General features: G+C 59.0%; 1 protein-coding gene across 1 annotated transcript; it reads right to left on the bottom strand.

Moving 5' to 3' along the window:
- Window positions 1–8: 8 nt before the first annotated feature.
- Window positions 9–20,188, bottom strand: PIK3R2 (phosphoinositide-3-kinase regulatory subunit 2). The gene is made up of 16 exons (XM_038163769.1): window positions 20,032–20,188; window positions 12,636–13,359; window positions 8,562–8,654; window positions 8,122–8,184; window positions 7,020–7,151; window positions 6,629–6,830; window positions 6,276–6,361; window positions 5,891–5,996; window positions 5,686–5,784; window positions 5,368–5,548; window positions 5,067–5,192; window positions 4,646–4,788; window positions 4,269–4,445; window positions 3,977–4,048; window positions 3,595–3,765; window positions 9–3,266 (listed from the first exon to the last, which is right to left on the bottom strand). The coding sequence occupies exons 2-16, from the start codon at window positions 12,973–12,975 to the stop codon at window positions 3,074–3,076; spliced, it is 2,184 nt and encodes a 727-aa protein (XP_038019697.1). The 5' UTR covers window positions 12,976–13,359; window positions 20,032–20,188; the 3' UTR covers window positions 9–3,073.
- Between the last annotated feature and the right edge of the window lie 539 nt (window positions 20,189–20,727).

Here is a 20,727-nt window from a genome sequence, read left to right as displayed (position 1 = left end):
CCACAGCAATCCAGCAGCCTGGTTCATTAACTCTGTTTATTTCTTTCTTTTTTTCTTTTCTTTTTTTTTTTTTTTGGTTGTTTTTGTGGGTTTTTTCGAAGTACCGTACAAAAAAAAAATCCTCTTACAGTAACAAATACTGGGTTTACATTAGTAAACATCAACAGAAAGAGCAGAGAGCACTACTGCTGGTAACGGACAGCTCGGGGGGCAGGTTATTCTTTATTGCATATACCTAGAAACTAAAACCTCACACAGCCACCACGTCCTCTCCGAGCACAAAGCCTCCACTGGCACCTTGGGGGTTACACGGGGGAGCCTGGGGCCCCCCCAGAACAGGGACACGGAGGGACAAGCCCCAAACTGTGCCCCAGGGAGCAGGAACAGCCATGTGGCACCCACGGGACGCGGGTGTGTGGCTCGGCTGGGGGACGTGGGCGTCACAAGCAGCAAAGCACAGCCTCAAAACACGGCCGGGATCAGAACGAGCCAAAGCAGCAAAGGACAAATCACAACGAGCTTATGCCGGGGAAGCTCCGGGGTGGAAGCCCAGCCCGGGGAGAGCAGGGGAAAGCTGCTGTTCAAGGAGCTGAGTGAAGCACCGTCAGGGAAAGGCAGCCCTGGGGAAGGGCATCTTCCTCCTCGTCGTACACAGGACGTGAGCAGTGCCCTGTCAAGGACAGGCTGCCAGCGGGCAGGGAAGGCAGTGCTGCAAGAGGGGTGACTGTGACCCCCCCTTGGGCTGTGGCTGGACAGCAGGAAGGGACAGCACGGGGAGAACAACAGAAATTCAGCCAAAAGGAGAAAAACACAGGATAAAGTGAAGCTGGAATTTCCCTGGGCAGCAAAAAGCCAGGTGAGCACCAAGCGAGTGTTGACAGGTGACAGCTTCAAGCTGAGACTCTTCCAGATGCTCAGCAGGTCCTGGCATGAGCAGGGAGCAATCCCCCCAGGCAGGACTGGTCCCAAGCTCACGTTTAGGGGTGGTGGAGGAACGTGGAGCCCATGGGATGAGAGGCTGAGGATCCCATCTGCCTGCAGCCTGTCCTGTGAAGTGGGGATGTGCTGGAAGTGCAGGGACAAGCACAGGACCAGCAGAGTCCGCAGGCTGAAAAGGTGTGGAACACTATCAAAGCTTTGGAGTGCTGGTGCAGCCCCCTGGTCACTCCACAGGCCCAGGAGGCCTCTGGATAGAGCTGTGAGGACTGAGCCTCCCTGCCCCAGTCCCACGTGCCCTCATCTCTCACGTGCCCGAGTCCAAATTATTCCCTTACTCATCCCTGGCAGCTTTTCCCAAGTGATCCCCGAAACCAACCACAGCCTCTCCTGGGCTGTGCCCCCACAGCTCCCCTGAGCCACTGCCTGCACCTGAGCACCAAACACTGACAAACCAGACCCAAAAACCAGGACCCAGGGCCTGGAGAGAACATGCAGAGCAGGGAATAGGGCTGTACAGCTGAGCACAGGAGAGCTGCCACAAGCAACAGGAACGGGATGTTTGCTCCAGCAGCCCCAGCTCCAGAAGGATCTGGGGACAAGCCCAGAGCAAGGTGAGCAGCACAGCTAGCCAGGGAGGGAGGGACAGTGCAGTCCCCAATGCAGGTGGCACATGAAGGACAGGATGCAGGCACAGCATGAGCACAGAGCACCCCATGGATCCAGCAGAACCCAAGCTGCAACGGGAAACAGAAGTGCCAAAGTCCACAGCATCCACCTGCCTGTCCCAAGGAGGAGCCTCCGAGAGGGAATGAGCCACTCTGGCAAACAAAGAGGATCAAGAATGCTCTCCTCCAGCCAGGCAGCTGAGATAACCCAGGAAAGCAAATGCCACCCTGGCTTCAACTCTCAGCTCAGCTTTTAAAGCTCTTCCAGGCCCACCTGGCCTGCCCTGGGGCCCTCTGAGCTCGGACACAGCGCCCTGCCTGCAGCAGCCAGCTGTGGTGGGCAGCCCTGCCCCGGTCCCATACAGTACCCATGATTTAAGTGCTTTGCATACGTAGTTCACCATCATGCAAATACATTTCAGCATGCCCCGGGCCCCACAGACGTGTCCTCCTGCAGCAGAGAAGTCCTTCATTCCAGGGAGGGCTTGTAGTGTGCGTTGGACTCCAGCCCTCTCCTGCTTCAGCTGCAGGGCCCGGGGCTGTGGCAGCCTGGCAGCTGCTGCCCACGCTGGGGGTGGCACTGGGGGCTCAGCAAACACCAGCACCAGGGGAGCAGCTGGTCGCAAAAAGAACCATATTTACAGAGCTACAGTCAGCTTGAATGGGTTGCGTGTGCAGAGAGTCACCGAAACCGGCCGGAAACAACGAGCTGTGCATCCCACAGATCCTGCCAGGAAAACACGGGTACCAACACGGATTTCACAGCTTCGCTGGCACAACTAATGCGGGAGATTCACGGCTAAGCAGATCCTCCCTGCCCAGGCAGCAACACTCCAGAGGTGGTTATGACAAGAGGGAACGGTGGCCAGGTAGGGCACAGCACGGAGAGAAGATCTCAGCCAGGGAGTCCCACTGAGGATGAGGTTTCTCCTTCCTAAATGTGTCTCTGCATGCAAGAGCAGCACCCCTCGTACCAGACACCATCACAGCCTGCGAGGCCACCGAGGGAAGCGAGAGTGAAGGAAGCACACACTCAGTGGAGCCTCCTCCTCCTCTGCCTCCTCCGGTGCCCAGGCAGGGAACCCCTCGGTCACAGCACCGAGGAATCAAGAACCAAAGCTCTACAGTGATGCGTAGCGGGGCGACCTGCCAGCAAGAAGGGGATCTGACCTGCTTATCAGGGAAGGGGAGGGGGCTGTGCTCACCCCCAGCAATTCAATCACACATGGATCCCACCTCCTAGAGGCTGGAGCCCACTGCGAATCTACAGCCCAGCCTTTCTGTCCCATCAGCCAACACAGGTTTCAGCTACTGACCAAGAGGGACATCAGAAACGGTCACAGACATCTCAGAGGCTCTGAAGGAGCAGGAGCACAGAGACTCAACTATACAGGGTGCAAGAGTCCAGAGCCAGAAAGCAGCGCCCTGGGGAGAAGCTGAAGGCAGCTGTTGTGTTGTGCATGGGCTGCTCATCTGGCTGGTGGCTGGGAAAGGACCGGGTGAGCCAGCGTGACATTCAGGGAGTCATTGTGCTGCACCAGGGACGTGTGCTTGTAGTGCAAGACCAGGTCCTTGAGGGAGGCGTAGAGGTTGTAGGGTTCAGCAAACCCATAGCCCGTCGCCGTCTTGTAGATCACGCAGTGCTTGGTGTCACCATCCACCCTGCCAGGGAGACACAGGAGCCTGGGTCAGCAGTGGGACAGAGGAGCACAAGCAGAGCCACCAAAGCAGCATAAACACCTGGCCCTGGCAGGAGAAGCCAAGGCAGATGGGAGCTGTCACCTCCAGCATCTGGCAAGGGGAGGGTGGAGCAATGCAGGAACACAACCTGGGCCAGCCCCATCCCATCCCATCCCATCCCATCCCATCCCATCGCATCCCATCCCATCCCATCCCATCCCATCCCATCCCATCCCATCCCATCCCATCCCATCCCATCCCATCCCATCCCATCCCATGGATCCCATCCCACCCGCACAGGGATACTCACACCACGGAGCAGGCGTAGCACCCCTTCTGGCTGCTCTCCCGGATCAGGAAGGTGCCGTCCCGTTTCCCACAGAGCATCTCCTCTGCCTGCACACGGTTGATCTTCCCCACGTACCACGTCCGCTCCTCGTGGTGGGGCAGCTCCTCCTCGTCATCCATCATGGAGTACTGACTGCAATCGAGCACAGGCAGGGTCAGATTCCCTAAATTTGGGGGTGTGGCCCCCACATCTCCCCACACTGCTAGCTGCCATCGCCCATCTGGCAGGGAAGACATCCTCAGCCTCCAGGCAGGGAGCTGGGATTTGCCCACGGGCAGCACCAGCCGCACAGCCTGTGCTGCCACATCCCCCAAATCCAACAGCACGCCAGCAGGACACTCACTCCTCTGTCTCGTTCTTGATGCCCAGCCACTCGTTGATCTTCTTCTGCCGGGCACCCTTCTGCGTCAGCCACCTGGGGGAGGAGGGCAGAGCTGAGCGCGGCTGCAGCGAGCCCCGGGCGCGGCCATCACCAGAGGGCAGCAGCCGCCGCTGCCGGGGACGGCCGAGCCCCGAGGCCGCGCTGCGGGAGCGGCTCCTGCCCACAGCGGGCTGCGAGCCGGTCCGACGAGCCCCGGAGCCCCGGGGGAGGCAGCCGGCTGGCTCCCGGGCCGCGCTGCAGGGGCACTACGTACACCAAGTACTGGTCCCGCAGCTTGCGCAGCTGCATCAGGTCTGGCTTGAGGCTGTTCATGCGCTTGTCGATCTCCCGGTTCTCCGAGGCTTGTTTCTTCAGGTCCTGCTCCAGCTTCATCTTGCTGTCGTGGATCTCTGTGATGCGGGACTTGAGCTTCTCTGAGTTCATGAGGATCCTGGGAGAAAGGGGGGGCGGTTGAGGCTGTGAGCCAGAGTGGGGGAGGCGGAGGAGGCAGCCTGCCAGCTCCAGCCCACAGCATGCTGCTGGAGAGACAAGGAGTCCACGTGCCTCGGCTCTGTGCTGAGCCAGGAGGATCCTTGCAGCCCCTGGGGCCCTTCTCCAGGCAGGGCAGGCCACCACCACCCCCATCCTCACCGTTGCACCTCCTTCTCGTTGCCCTCCCTCCGGAAGCGCTCGATGTACTCCTTGCTGCACTTCTCCTGTGTCTGACACTGCTCCTCAAAGATCTTGATCGTCTCATTGAAGGCCTCGATTGCCGTCCTCTTCATCTGCAGCTCCTGGGGACAAGGGAGGGGAAAGCTGAGGAACATTTCTGCACATTTGCATCCCCTCTTTCAATTTCCCCAAAGCAGTTCTCTCCTTGCTGCAGGCAAAATATCCCCCTCTTCAAAGCCCTTCCTCCAAGGACTCCCTGTCCATGAGCTGACAAATGAGGCAACAGGTGCCCCATCTCTGGTCTCCCCTGTGCACAGCAGGGTGGCTGCCAGCACTCAGGGGTGACAGAGCAGCCCTTGGGGGCCTCAGGCAGCCCGTGGGGAAGGCAGTGCCCACATACCTGGGACGTACGCGTGTACTCCTCATAGAGCAGGTCGTACTCCCAGCTCTTGTCCTGGTACTGCTGGTGATAAACCTTCAGCTGCTCCCCCACAGCTTCCACGCTGTCCTCCTTCACCACCTGGTCCTGCCATAGGCACAGCCTCAGTCAGGACCTGCTCCAGCTGGTCCCACAAAACCCCACAACAAAACATTCCGGCACACAGGGAGAGGGATGGGACATTGTCATCTACCAAAGGGGCAGGGATGGATGAACAAATGGGACATGCTTGCCAGCCATGGCCCTGCAGCACAGGCCTCACCTGCTGGTACTTGGAGATGGGGTAGAGCAGCCTGGTGTCCAGCTTGGCGTTGTACTGGGCGAGTGACTCGTGCCGGTAGTGGGTGATGAGCTCCACCACCGAGCCAAAGGTCAGGGGCTCCGAGAAGCCGTACTTGCCTTCCCGATGGAAGATCTTGATCAGCTTGTTATTGCCTCCCTTCCTGTAGTGCAGGGGAGAGGAGAGGGCACTTAGCACCACCACAGCACCCAGCCAGAGATCCTGGTATCCCTGCAGCTGGCAGCACAGGGACGTGTCCCAAGAGGCCCCTGAGGCTCCCAGGGGATCCCAAAGCCCTACCTGAGCGTGAGCGTGTATTCCCCCTGGATCTTGCTGGAGGCATCACGCACCAAGAAGGTCCCATCTGGTGTGTCCCGGAGCTTCTCATTCACCTCCTCCCTGTGAGGAACAGGATTGTCAGGATTGTCACAGCCCGGGAGGTGGCCCCAAGGCTCACCTGATGAGACAGGGCACCCCAGGTGTGAGCTGCCAGTCACCCCCTTACCGAGAAATGTCCCCCCAGTACCACTCGGCGTCCTGCAAGGGCGCGTTGTTCCCGTTGGCCAGGCTGGCTGCGCTGGGCTTCGACTTCGGCGGTTTGGGAGGCAGGGCTGTGAGAGGAGGAGGGATGAAACAGGGTGAGCCCAAATCCCAGCTCCTCGCTGGCAATGCCTCTGAGTGCTGAGTCCCCCACCCTGCAGTGACTGGCTCAGGAAGGGCCCTTGGCCACCACGTTTCCTGGAGCTGCTCCAGGCACATCTCCAGCAGCTGAACACCTTGAGCCGGCCTCCAGGCTATCAAAACACCCTCGGCAACCCAATCATGGGGGCAGAGAGTCCACACCCACAAATGCCTGTGCCTCAGGCCCCAAGGAAGGGGTATCTCAGTACCTGGAGGCAATTGTTCTGGCTCCAGCTCCTTCGTCTGCAGAAGTGTCTCCAGAAACAGCACAGAGAAGTCAGGGCTCAGCTCTGGGCTGCAGGGAGAGAAGGGACAAGTTAAGAACAGCAGTTGTGGGGTACAACATGGCACTGCTGCCACATCCCCTGGGATCAGCTGGTTCACCCCAGCTGCTAGACCAGGCTGTCAGGGCAGCAAGGGCTCTGTCCCGGCTCTGAGTCCCACCTCTGTGTGCTGCCAGCAGTTTAATTCCACGTGCAGCCCAGCAGGGGCTGGACTCCTTGACCTGGCAGGCACAGTGGCCGGAGCTGGGAACACTGCTGGGACCAAAAGCCTGACGTACCTGGCGCCAGGCAGCCGGAGGAGAAGGGGGCCGAAGATCTCTCCCAGGGCCCGAGGGTGGAGGCTGTTGCTCTCGGCCTGCTGCGATACCTTCCCCAGATGCCGGAGCAGGAACTGCAGGGTGAGCGTGTTCTGGAGCGGGACCGCAGGCGACTCCAGGGCCAGCAGCAGCTGCTTCCGGCAATTCTCTGGCTGGGGGATCTCTGGGGAGAGAAGAAGACACGAGGGAAGAGCTGGGACAGCCGGCACCACTCTCCACGCTCCGGCTGCGTCACAGCACAGGAGCGCTGTCAGCAGCGCCAGGCCCCACAGGGACAGGGCTTATTTTAACATCCCACATGTGTCCACCCCACCCAGCCACCCATTCCCAAGGCAGCCAGGGAGGCCCTTACCCTGCAGGATGCGAAGGATATCTCCATGCACTGACACTGGCACCACGGGGGAGGGCAGGTCCTGCAGGTAACCTCGCAGTGCCTCGCCCAGGGAGTGCACATCCAGGGGCTCCAGGTCACCCAGGGTCCAATCTGTCAGGGCACAGATTTCCCATGGGAGGGTGGACACAGCACTGGGCACCCAGCTGGCAGCTCTGGTGCTGCCAACACCCATCCCAGAAACCATCACACAGCAGCGAGCTATCATGAGAGCTCACCAGCACCACGAGGGAGCTCAGGCAGCCCTCAGGCAGCTCATGTGACAGAGGATGTGCACCCCAGAAATAATCTGGCTCTGGGAACCCCAGCAGTTCCCCTTGGGAGGGGGAAGAGGTCATTCTGGGTACCCACAACCTTTGCCCTGAGCCCCAACACAAGAATTCTGGGCAGGCATAGCTCAGGTGAGAGTTTTGCTCCCCGCTGCCAGCAAGAGTCAAGCACAGACTGAACAGCCACACACTGAACCCGACAGAGCAAACACCCCCCTCGAACACAGGATTTTGGGAAGCACAAAAAGCCTGTCCCAAGAGCACAGCCTGACAGCACTGTGTGGTTGGGGTTTGCAGGAACGTCTGCGGGAGGGGACTCGCCAGCGTGGTGCCGGATGAGGCCCCAGGCCAGCTGAGAGGCAGACAGCTCCCAGGGCTCGCCAGCAGAAAAATCGGCTGCAGCCACCAAGCTGAGCTCAAAGATCCTCCCCTGCTTATTAGTGGCATGACAGAGCCAGAGAAGCCTCCACCAGCCCATCAGCAGAGCACCCCAAAGACAGCAGGGGACAAGCACAGGGGTTCTCCTGTTTGCCTGGGTGTCTCTGAGCCAGCACCACATCCCTTTGTTGCCCCCCACGGATGGTGCCAGGGATCCCCCCTGTCCCATCCCTTCCACGCAGGACAAGGACGTGTTGGGATAGGGACAGCCCAGCCCCAGAGGCAGCGTGCTGGGAGTCAGGAACTGCCGGGGACAGGCGAGCCTGGCCTGGATTGCATTACTGCTGGCGCTGTCACATCCACTAATCTCCTCCATCTGAGCCGATTCGCCTCCACCGCGCGGAGCTGGTTCTTACCGGTTCTCAGCGCCTGCCTCAGTTCGGAGCCAGATGTCCTGTACAACATCTCGCTGTCCAACCCTGCAGAAGGGGGGACACTGCTGTCAGCTCCAGCACAGGCACTGTTTCGGTGCCAGCTGGGCCACGGTTGTGGCGTGGCCAGGCCTGGACGGTGTCCAAGCCAACCCCCTGCTGCAGCCCCCCTGGCCCCCAGGACACCCTGTGCAGTGGCCCCATTTCTCCACCACGGCACAGATCCAGGCTGGAAGCGCTTCCCAAACCCCAGCACCCACCCAGTGCATGCAGGTACCCAACTCAAACACCCTCACAAGCCTCAGCAGCTCAACCCAGGAAGAGACATGAGAGCAGCTGTGTCCTGCGTGTCCCACAGAGCTCAGGTCTCGCTGTGGGGTTTTGGGGTGTATCAGCATCCCCAGAGCTCAGCATTGCCCCCTTACCTTTCTTCTCAATAGCTTCCACCAGCTTCACCAGGAGCGGCGGAGCAATCTCGGGAGGGCTGAACTGCTCCTGCAAGTCCGGGAGAGGAGACCCTGGGGCAGAGGGAGGGAGAGAAGGGCTCAGCACCAGCTCAGCCTTCAGCAGCTGAACTGGGCCAGGGCACAACCCAGGCAACTCCCAGCAGGAGCAAGGAAAGCCGTGGCCCCCGCTGTGAGGCTGTGATCCAGGCAAACACAGCATGCAGCCTGCAAGGAACCTGCCCAGGAGCCAGCCCAGCACTTGTTGAGCTCCAGCCCTGACTGGGTGTGCACAGGGTGATATCTACTGCTCTGTGCAGAGGCCTGGAGACAGAGCCCACCCCCCTAGGGACCCGTGCCCCCCGGGCAGGCAGCACAGGGGTTACCAGGGCTCCTGGAGCTCAGGGCTGGGTCCCTGCCCAGCACAGGGGCTGCGTAGGGCTGGCAGCGGAGCGGGGCCAGGGAGCTCGCTCTGCTCGTCGTGGTGAGCTGTGATTAATCCAGCGATTCAGACAGAACGCCATGTCAGCAAATTCCTGCCCTTGATTGCTCGTTTAACATGGAAACCGGCCCTGTGCCTCCCCCTCCCCGTGAGCCCACAGCCTCTGTGCAAGCTGCTACAGGGCACAGACAGCCCGTGGCACGGGACCAGGGTCCCCCCATTCCTGGGGGATCTGCAGCCCCATGTCAGGTGGTATTTCATTGCCACTTCCAGAAAATCTTGAGGTTCTGGCTGCAGGCACCCCCCTCCCCTGTGCATGCCGGGGCAGGAGCACACAGGCCTGGCTGAGGAGCTGCCAGCAGGAGGTTTGCCGAAGGACGAGCGGTGCCAGGCTCCATCCCGCTTCCAAAGGAGCACCAGCCGGAGCAGGAGGTTCCTCCAGGCCGGCCCACAGCACCTGGCAGACCCTGGGGAGCCCGCAGTGGGTGAGGACACCCAGCACACTCCACTCTGCAGAGGCAGAGCCAAGAGGCTGCTCCCGGTTGCGAAACAGCTCCGTTGTCATGGATCTGACCCGAACTCGCCTGGTGTGGTCTCACCACAAGGCGCAGCAAGCTGGAACTGCGCACCCAGCTCAGCCTCCTGCACCCACGGCCTCGAGGGGAGACACAACAGCCATGGGAAGGGAAGCACACGGGTCAGGCACCCAGCAGCTCTGCAAAGGCCTGTGCTGCTGGGAGGGGGGGACAATCCCCCACTGGAGCGAGCTCCTGGGCAGGGGAAGGGGCCCAGCGTGGTGCGGGTCGGTGTGGGGAAGCTGCAGGCAAGCTTCCAGGCTGGCAGCTCCCTGCCTGACCCTTGGGAAGGACTGAAGGGAGAGTAAATACTGGCGCTGCCCACGTGGCCCGGCCGGGAATGTGCTGCTTCAGCAGGCAGCAGCTTGTCTTTTTTTGTCAGGCACAGAGCGGGAGCCAGCAGCAACTCCTGAGCCTGCCGGGCCTCCGGGCCGGGCTGCCGCGAACAAGGCTGCTCACAGCACGGCCCGGGCAGCTGCGGAAATATTCCCGAGCCGCATTTTCCGCTCGTGTTCTCTGCGGAAGGCAAACACCAGCAGCTCGTAAATCCACTGGCAGAACGCGCCGGGGCTCGCTGCTCCGCGGGGCCGGCCCCGCTGCCGGGACAGCTGTGGCGCTGGCCCTGCTCCACGAGTGACACTGAGGGGCTAAGGGGTCCCTGCCAGCCGGGGCAGGACCTGGGAAGCAGGGAAGGAGCTTCGTGGGGCTGCCAGGAGACGGTTCTGCACCTCCTAAAGTGCACACCATGAAGAAATAAGACAGGCTTGGCTCGAATTCGGTTTTTCCATTGCAAAAATGTGTCTCCCCAGCAGAATACAGAAATAAAGTATCACAGAATATCCTGAGCTGGAAGGGAACCACAAGGATCTTCAAGTCCAGCTCTTAAGTGAATGGCCCATACAGGGATCAAACCTGCAGGCTGAGTGCAAAATGGCTCTGGGAGTTTGAACTGCCTCCCTGCAGGCCCTGCCTATACTCTGAGTGGAGGTTGGCTCTGGGGATTGCCCCACAGGGGACAGGGACAGGGTTGGCACTGCTCTCATGCACCCTGGTACCCCACCCTTCATCCCTGGGCATGATGCAGAGAGGCTGGCTTTTGTTTCCTTCCCAAATTTGTCTTTGCTGTGTTTCAGGAGCTTTGGCACGTATCTTGTTCCACCTCCCAGAGACCCCACTAGTGGCTTTGACCATCCAGACACGTCTCCACCAAGCCCCCTTGAGAAGAGGAGAGAGCCGAGGAGGGCAGAAATCCAGCCCCCGAGGGAGCACCATGCAGACAAGGCCAGCACATCCAGCACAGAGCACATCCCAGGCTCCTGAGAGGAGCAGCTTTCTTGGAAAGGCAGGTTGCAAGCGGATGACTCAGGTCAGGCTCTCCTGCCAACCCAAACGCACGCAGGGCCCGGCCGCATTCCCACCCTGCGGAGATGTTTCCTGGGGCCGCCCCTCCGGCTTCGGGAGCAGCAGGCAGCTGCAGGGAGCTGCACCAGCCCCACAACCCCGGTTTCGTAAGACCCCAGAGGTGTTTTCACACAGCCAGAAGCATCTGCTGGGGTAGCCGTGGCTCCCAGGCAGAGAGGGATGGGGAGGACGCAGCCCTGCCAGCTGGGAGCGTTCCCTGGCACTCTCCAGCTCCTGCTGCTGACCCCGCTCCTCCCAGGCACACCAGCACGAGATCTTCTGTAAGGCATGGGAAGGCCAAGTATGGCTGTCACCCCCCAGAGGATCACAGAATGGTTCGGATTGAAGGAACCTTAAAAGATCACCCAGTTAAAACCCCCCTGCCTTGTGCAGGGACATGCTCCACTAGATCAGGTTGCTCCAAACCCCATCCAGCTTGACCTGGAACACTTCCAGGGATGGGGCAGCCACAGCTGCTCTGGGAAACCTGTGCCAGGGCCTCACCACCCTCACAGTCAGGAATTTCTTCATAACATCTAATCTAAATCTCTCCCTCTTTTAATTTAAAACTTCCCCCTTGTCCTATCACTATCTGCCTGTATAAGAAGCCTCTCTCTATTTTATATAAGCTCCCTTAAAGTACTGGAAGGCCACAATAAGGTCACCCAGAGCCTTCTCTTCTCCAGGTGAGCACCCCCAGCTCTTTCAGCCTGGCTCCAGAGCAGAGGGGCTCCAGCCCTAGAAGCATTTCTGTGGCTCCCCTGGATTCACTCTAACAGGCCCACATCTTTCATGCCTTGTCCAGACCCAGATTCAGCACTGCAGGTGGGGGTCTCACAAAGGAAGAGTAGAAAGGGGAAACCCGGGGGCTGCTGAGCCCTGGCTACAGGGTTTATGTGCCTGCGAGCTAAATAAACAGGCTAAAAGCAGGCAGCTGCCACGGCTCCACAGGCAGGGCTGAGGCACGTTGGCTCTCCCGGGCCGGGTCCGTGCCAAGGCCAGGCGGGCTGGGAGGCAGCTGCAGGTGCAGGACAGCCCATGCCCAGCCCCAGGGTGGCTGCCTGGGCCCAGCGAGGGCTCTGCGACCCACGGGGTGGGCTGGCTGCCAGGCAGACAAGCAATTAGCTCCAGTTCTCAGAAGCACTCTTTTAGACCCTGACTTTTCTCCTCTTGCCCAGAGACAAGTAATTGTGTCTCTCAGCAGGGCTGAGCAGCTCTTGGCAGGGAGCACTGCCCCAGGCGCTGCAGGGGCGGGGAGGTGGTGGTTGGGAGAGGTCAGGACTTATCCTGAAGGGAGGGAGCCTGGCAAAACTCAGTGGAGCAGGGAGAGGGACCATGGGGATCCTGGCTGGTTGCGGAACAGAGGAGGAGAAGGATCTTGGAGATGTAAGAGTGGGACAAAGCTTGCCCCAGGAAGCTCTGCTGAGCAGATTGACAAGCTGGAGGAACAAAGTGCCTTCCTCTGGGCCGGGCTGGCTTTTGGTTGCGACTCAACTGTACGGCTGCTGCTGGGGCAAGCCAGTGCTGCCGAGCTGAGGGCTTCACCGCTGTCCTATGAAGCCAGTCACACACTCTCATCTGTCACACAGCAAGACTGTGGAGGTGTCCCAGGGCAACAGGGCACACAGCAGGGCTTACCTTGTTCCAGAGCCTCGGGCAGCCGGCAGCCGCTGGCCCCCGGTGTGGCAGGCAGGGGTCTCTGCACTCGGGGCCGATGTGAAGGGACAGCAATTTTCACTGGCCCCACATACTCCACGTAGGTGCCAGGAAAGTCCCCCTTCTGCTTGGTGCGCTCGTTGACACCCAGGATCCACCCGATCTGATTGGGGGTCTGCTCATCTCCATCTTTGAAGCCCAAGGCTTGCAGGGCCCCCTTGCTCACGACCAGGATGTCCCCGGGCAGCAGGTCAATGTCCTCCTCGCGCTCCTTGCGGTAGGGGTAGAGCGCGCGGTACTGGAAGCCGTCGGTGCTGCCCATCCTCTCTGCTGGGGGAGAAGGGCTCTGAAGGGTGAGGCAGCACGTTCCAGGTGGGAGAGGAGGGCCCTCAGAGGCAGCTCTCCCCCATCAGCACTCTGAACTGTCTCTGTGTGAAACGGCACCCCAGGAGCCTGGTCTGGGTGCCCAGGAGCGCTTAGGTGCAGCCCCTTTTCCTCAGCTTGAAACCACGATTCAACCAAATTATGGAGCAAAGGGAGAAGGAGACGAACATAATCCAGCACTGGTGAGCGGGCATGCAGCAAAGAAACCCAAGATCAGGGTCTGCTTCACCAAAAAAGCCAGTCTCTTGGAGTCTGGGGAGGAAAAGCACAGTAGGCCTCCAGCCTGGAACAGCGTGGCACGCTATGTTCCCCTTTCCAGTGCCTGCAAAGAGAAGAAGAATTGTCACTTCACAGTCAGGCACCCCACACCCTCCCAACACACCAACATTCAAACCAGGGGTTCACCTGAGAGAGGCAGGACTTGTTTCTCTCCCACCTAGCAGCTGATGCTGAGCCCTGGTTCCAAGCAGGGCATGCTAATCCCGATTTACACTCCCAAAAGCAAGTGAGGAGCCAGTGGCTGCGGGCAGGAATGCTACCTCCTCTCTGCTACAGCCAGGCACCAGCTCTGCATCTTAAAGAGGTTCACCCCTGCTTCTTCAGCTTACCCTCCTCGCAGCACTCATGCAAACAAGGAGACAACAAGTGGGACAAAACAGCCTTTATGCAGGATAACTTTTGCATACAGAAAAGGGTGACCCTGCACCCACCAGCTGCAGGCCCTGAATAGGAGCAGAACAAACAGATTTAACCTTCCCTTGTTAAATCGATTAAATTTCACGGTTCACCTTTACATCTTGCCATGCAATCCCCCACAAAGGCATTTTCTGAAGGGAGCTGCCCACAAATGTAGGTTAACCACGCTCTCAGCAAAAGGCTTTCGAGATGCGCTGCCATTCCCACAGAACAGCACTTCAAAGCCTTGCTCTGAGCAAAAAGTCAATTTTTGAACTTTTCAAAAGCAGCAGCAGCATCAAGTGCAGGCACAGGTTCTTTTCGCAGAGATGGAGGCAAAAGGAGTTAAAATAATCTTTAGAAGACTTCAAGTCTACTTAGAGCTCCTAACTGCCTTTCAGCTATTCAGAGAGAAATTGAATATGCTGCCTGCCCTGCCCAGAAATCCACCAAAAAGAATAAACCTGGGTTATAACATGTTGCTGAAGAGATGTACGAGCTGGGACATTCCCACCAGCCAGGCACGTCCTCTTTTCCCATCCCCTCCTGGCTGCACAGGCCAGTTTTCCACTTCCCTCAGGCAAATCCCAGAGTTCTGCTTCCCGCAGAAATGGCGTGCGGCCGAGGACCGGACCTACAAGGCACCGGGGCAGCCAGAACCCAGCCTTCCCAGGGACACCCTGGGCCTGCTCAAATGCTGCAGGTCCTGTTAAAGGCTTGAGCTGCTCTGGCCCAGAAACCACCAAACCCAGCTCAAACTCTTGAGTCTCATCTGAAAACTATTACCGAGCAGCAAGGTGCTTCTCAGGGCTGTGGGAGCCCGGGCAGAGGGAGGCGAGGAGGCAAAGGGAGCCAGGACACCCTTCCCAGAGGAGTCAGTGAACAACCAAGCATGGCACGAAGCCAGGGCTGCTCTGTCTGCTGGTTGGACTCTGTGATAGGCACCAACGGTGGTGATCTGCAGGATTTCAAAATAACCCTTCCGGGCCAGTAACACTTCACAGTTCATATCAGCTACAAATCCCTCTTTCCTCCTGCACGTGGTATATCACCCCTGCACGTGTCACCACATCTGCACGTGCTGCCACAAAGTCTGGGATCGGGGTGAGTCCCCCGAGAGCAGCCAGCCCCACCTCTCAGCCAGGCTCCCCAGCCCAGCACCAGGGCTCCTTCCCTTGACAAGGACAAAAGGCACAAAGAGGCCATGGCACAGGAAACCTGTGCAGCAGCCAGAGCCCGCACCGCCTGCCTGAGCTCGGGCAGGCGTCCCAGCCGGGCTGTCTTTGCCATGAATGAACAGGCACTGCCCGCGGGGAGGTGAGGCACTTGCGGCCAGAGGCGGGTGGGGAACAGGATTGAGCCTGATCCAACTTGCTGGAGAGCTTCTCCAGAACTCCAGGAGCAACACCAGACTGCAGAATTCATGGAGAGACCCTACGGAGGTTTCTGATGTTCACAGGGGAAGCAGCACAACCCGGCCGCTGTGAAAGCTCCCACCACGCTGGGATAGTGGCTGCAGGGAGCTCGCAGCAGAGCCCGCATTTCCCCAATCCAACCAGCCCCAGCCAGGAAAATATTACTTCATAATCCAGAGCATAAAGAGAGATTTATGACCAGGCTCACTGGCTGCCCCTCTGAGTGCTGCCTGTCAGGGTCCCCCAGAGCGGAGTCGCCGTGCCGGGGGCACTGTCTGAATGCCAAGGGCCCGAGTGGCCGCTGCCCGGCACGGCGCTGCCAGCTCCCCCTCCTCCCGGGGAGGACAGACCCCAGAGTGGCTCCTCCCGGGGAGGACAGACTCCAGAGTGCACCCAAAGGCAGCAGAGCCCAACCCCAGCAGGGTCGACGCTCCCCCACAGGCACCCCCCCAGCTTCCACCCGCAGATCCCAGCCCCAACTCCAGGCGTCTCCGACAAGCCGGTGCAGCTGAAGAGGCTGGAAGGACAAAACGCTCAGGCCTGGCAAACTTGTTCAGTAGCTTTTAAAAGCAGATCTGCGTGGAGGGGTGGGAAGAGGAGAGTGACTCTGGAGCACCGAGTCTCCAAAGAGCAGGTCCCGCAGCTTCTTCCAACCGACTCCTTCCACAACCTTCTTCCCTGGGGTGGGAACGCAGGCACAGCTCCGTGCCACCGCACTCTCCACGCCCCAGTGGGTCACTGAACACGTGAAAAATCCAGAGAACTCAGAGCCAGGCTATTCCTGGAGAAGCCTCACCTGCTTTCCCCACACTCGGCTCAGGTGGGCACTGAGTGCTCATGAACATGAGTGAGGAGCCCCCCAGGAGACCAAATCCTCATGGCTAATGCCAGCACCGTCCTCTCCAGGGGCAACAGTTGTCCTCTGTCCCGCCACGGACCCGGCCAGAGGCTTCCCTGGCTGAGCTGCAGGAAGGCTCTGCACCCTCGGAGAGCAGCTGGCAGAGTCTCAGGGGATTGGGAACACGCACTTCCCAAAGCCCTGGAACAGCTCTTTGGAGGGAAGGCAGCACCGAGAGGCCGGGACACGCTCGAGCCTGTCGGCTGGAAGCACACCTCCGAGCAGGAGAGAGGCAGCACCTGGCCAAAAGATTTCTGCTGGGCCCAGCTCCAGGTTTGCTCAGCTCTCAGAGAGGAACCTCGTGTGTCTGTGCTGGCGAGCACTTGCTTAGGCTGCTCTGAAAATCCCATGCATCAGACAGCTAAATACCTTTGGTAAATCTATCTCAGCGCCCAGAAACAATCCCGCGATTCATTAACTGCTGTCAATACTTTCTTTGTTTAATACATTGGTTTGAAACAAAAAACACATTACAAGTCTTTTTGTCTGTGCCCGGCACATAAATAAAAGCATCTTAACGTTTTAAATGTGGTTCCTGTGCTTCTTAACCCAGTTCCAAATGCAGTTCAAAGTGCAGCTTGACTTGAAGCGAGACTGAGTTACTCTCCTTCCAGAGAGGGGAAAGAATGCATAAAAATATTTAAAAGAAGGATATGCTCACAACAGTATACGCAGCTCCAACATCTCCAAGTTACATCAGATCCTCAGCGAGCAAAACAAACACCATATCAAGTTTGAACTGCAAGTTACAGACAAAAAGAACAAACTTTTCCTTTAATAAAAAGAGAAAATAGAACAATGCAATGATGGATGGCAATAAAAATGGACAGGGAATTGCCTGCCACGGTGACATCTGCTGCTGCATCACATCCTTCTGACCCATGCAGCCAGGGCAGCTCTGATGGCCTCAGCTCCTGAAGCTGGCAATGGCAAGCACATCACGGGTCACCCTGTGCCCACCAGTACCCACAACACCGAGCGGCAGAGAGGGCAAGAGCTTGGCAACCCCTGATTTATAGTCAGGACAAACAGCACAGCAAATCCCTGTGCTCCCAGGCGGCTTTCCGGGCCCGCTGCCTCCCCAGCAGGAACAATGACTGGAGAAACGTCTGGCGAGGCCGGAGCCATGAGCCAGGCTGTGGAAGAGGCAGCAGTGCCACGAGGAGCTGTGGGGGAAGGAGCCGGGAGAGCCTGCAGGGAGCTGGGGCGGGCGGGAAGCGGAGCTGGACACGCTCCAGCAGCTGCCCCTGGGGAAGCGGCCAGCGGGGCAGGGAGAGCTGGAGCCCGGGCTGGCCACGGCGCTGCCAAGCCAGCTGGTATTTCCTTCCAAACAGGGAAAAGCTGCAGGGGAGGAGGGGAGCTATGCCTGAGCCGTGCCCCAGCCAGGCACGGGACAGCCAAGGCCGTTTTCACCTCTTCTTTTCCCCAGAAATGCTTCCCAGCCAGGCGGCAGCAGCTCCCCAGGAGCAGCAGCTCCTGCCCACAGCCACAAGCCACCCTTTGCCAGGGACACAGAGCATCTCCTGCTCATGCCTGAGTTTCGTTAAATATTTTGCTTTATTCGCCAAAGCCCGAGGAAGTGAAGGAATATCTGAAATATTTCACTTGAAAAGGTCAATGTTATGATTAGCAGGGACACGAGGAGCTGAATAAATCAGGGTGACCAACACCTTCCTCACTTTTGGGAGACCACTGGAGGTCCCAGAGACCTCCTGCTCAAAGGCTGGACGGCGTGAGAGCACCTCAGGCAGTCTGCACACCTACTCCAAGACTTCTCATACTGTCCAGAGGCTTCTCCTGACACTGAACTTCCTTGCTCCAGCTGAAGCTTGTTCTTTTTTAACCACCTCATAAACTTTCTCCTCCTGCCTACAAGACCTTTTTACGTGGCCAGAGACTTTTATTTGCTGGCAGTGGGCAGAGAAGGACCCAGCACCCAACACCAGCCCCATCACCTCACTCCAGGCTGCTCTTACACCATCCCCCACACAGCAAGAACACTCTAATTCCATTTTAGGAGCATTTATGGAGCTGGCTTTAGGGATATAGAAACCCAGGAGCTGTATTTTGGCAAAAAAATTACAGTTCTAAAAAAAACCTGAGTACATGAAAAAAAAAAACAAAAAAACCAACTGCTCTTGCTAACTTATCTGCTTAAAATCACATTCCCCGGGGTATTTGGAATTTATATGATTTATTAGCAGCTCTGCACAGCTCAGCAATCACATGAAGTAACCGACGAGGTAAGAAGCACCCAAGTTAATAGACCAGCATGATTTGGGTATCGGTGAGAGAGCCAAGACCTTCCAACTTGAGAAATCCACCATCCCTTCCTCTGTCTGCTTTTCATCTTCCATTACCCAGCTACTTTAGCTCCAAGCTGCGGCTCCAGAGATTCCCAGAGGAATTAAAAGAGCCCTCGATATTATAAATACTCTTTTTCATTGTAAACACACCCCGGCACTCAGAGCTCTGACACGGCTCCAAACTGGCTCCGCAAACCACTCTGCTCCTCGCCACATTCCAGCTGAGCCGCGCTCTCCCTTCCAACCCAGCGCCTTTGTCCAAGCGAGACCCAACTGCAGGCAGAGAGGATTTTCCTGTGTGCTCAAATCCTCGTTCCAGCGAGGTGGGAACGCTGGGTTTTGGGGCAGAGATCAGCTTTAGGAGGAACGAGGCCCTGCCACGAACCACGCGGGCAGATGGAAGCACGAGCTGCCCACGTCAAAGAGACTCACCAAAGAAACCAAACCGTGCCTTGGACTTTCCCACATGGTGGAAGGCTAGAGCAGAGCCCAGTCCAGCCTCGGGGACACACCAGCCCTTGGCATGTCAGGGAAGGGTGGGGGAATGGCCAGGAAAGCAGTGATTTAGGCTATATTTACTCAGCTGTCTCCATTCTCTGCTCTCACAGAGAAAGTCACAGGGCCAGTTCCCCAGCGGCTCCAAGAGCTGCTTGGGAAATCAAAGCCGTGCATTAATGGGAGGAGAGGCAGCCTCGGCTCCATTGAAAGGCAACGCTGGGGCAACTCCAGCTCTTCACAGCTCGCATTTCTCGACAGCTTTGCCCGCTGGCTTTATCCCCCACCGATCACAGACCCCCAGTTTAGGAGGTACACGACCATAGGAACCTTCCTCCTCAGATCACAGACCCCCAGTTTAGGAGGTACACGACCATAGGAACCTTCCTCCTCAGGGGACTGAGAAAACCCCAAGAAGAGAAGAAATGCAATGGCCAACCTCCCTGGTTAGCAGTGGGGGGCTCAGGCCAGAGGCAGGGCTCAGGGGATGCCCTGCAAAGCCACCCCTGGGCTGAACTCGGTACATCCCTGGGGCACCAGCTCCAGCCTGGGAACTGCTGGGTCCCAACTGCCCCGGGCAGGGGGAACAGAGCCGGCACCCACGGGAGCCCCAGGACTCTCGGGGATGGGAATGGACCGTGCTGGGGGATCCCTGCACTGTCACCTCTGTGGGGACAGTGGCACGGGGGGCATCTGTGATGGCACTGCTGGGCTGCAGACAGCACGGAGGGATCGGGGCCACAGCCCCGGCAATGGGGGACAGGGACAGCTCGGGGGAAATGGGGGGTACAGCCCCGGCAATGGGGGACAGGAACAGCGCGGGGGAAATGGGGGGGCACAGCCCCGGCAATGGGGGGACAGGAACAGCGCGGGGGAAATGGGGGGGCACAGCCCCGGCAATGGGGGGGACACAGAGACTGCCCTGGGGGGGACAGGGAGGCATAGCCCCCGCATCACGGCGAAGCCACACGGCAGTGGCAGTGTCCTGGCAGTGGGACAACCTGCGTCGGGTGTCCCGGGGGGTCCGCGGACATCGTCGAGGCTGCCCCGTGAGGGACAGCGCCAAGCCCCGGGGCGCCTCACGCTGAGGGGGTCCCGACGCCCACCCTGGGCCTGGTTCTGATCCGGGCCCGCTCTCCCCGATCCCGATGCCCCCGATCCCGATGGCCCCGGGCCCGATCCCGCCGCTCCCGGCCCCACCGCACCTCTCCGCCGGCCCCATCCGCCGCCGCTCGCCTCCAGCCCGCTGCTGCCTCCGGCCCGGCGCAGCCTCGGACAGGCCCGAGCGCCGCCGGAACGGCCCGAACCCGCCCCGGAAACAGCCGACAGCAGACGAGAGAGAACGGAACTGCCCGAATCTATCCCGGAAATAACCGAGAGCAGACGACAGAGGACGGAGCTGACCGAAGACTCTGGCTCCGCCCCTCCCCTGGCCCGATCGCTATCGGGGCCCCGCCCCTTGCGCGAGGCTCTCCGGAAGGAGCCGAGGGGGCCCGGGGGGAGCGCGCGGCGGCGCCCCCTGGTGGCGAGTGGAGCAGGCAACACATCGGGCACCGGGATTGAACCGGGATTGAACCGGGATTGAACCGGGACTGAACCGGGATTGAACGGGGATTGAACCGGGATTGAACCGGGACTGAACGGGGATTGAACCGGGATTGAACGGGGATTGAACCGGGATTGAACCGGGATTGAACGGGGATTGAACCGGGATGGCACCGAGATTCTACCGGGATTGAACGGGGATTGAAAGGGGATTGAACCGAGATTGTACCGGGATTGAACAGGGATTCTACCGAGATTCTACTGGGATTGAACCGGAATTGCACCGAGATTGAACTGGGATTGAACCGGGATTGCACCGGGAACGGGGCACAGCACCGGCACTGCCCAGGCACTGA

This window comes from Motacilla alba, chromosome 28, assembly GCF_015832195.1.
Source record: "Motacilla alba alba isolate MOTALB_02 chromosome 28, Motacilla_alba_V1.0_pri, whole genome shotgun sequence".
NCBI lineage: Eukaryota > Metazoa > Chordata > Aves > Passeriformes > Motacillidae > Motacilla > Motacilla alba.
The sequence above is the reverse complement of the archived record's forward strand: the minus strand, read 5'-3'. Positions and strand labels throughout refer to the sequence as shown.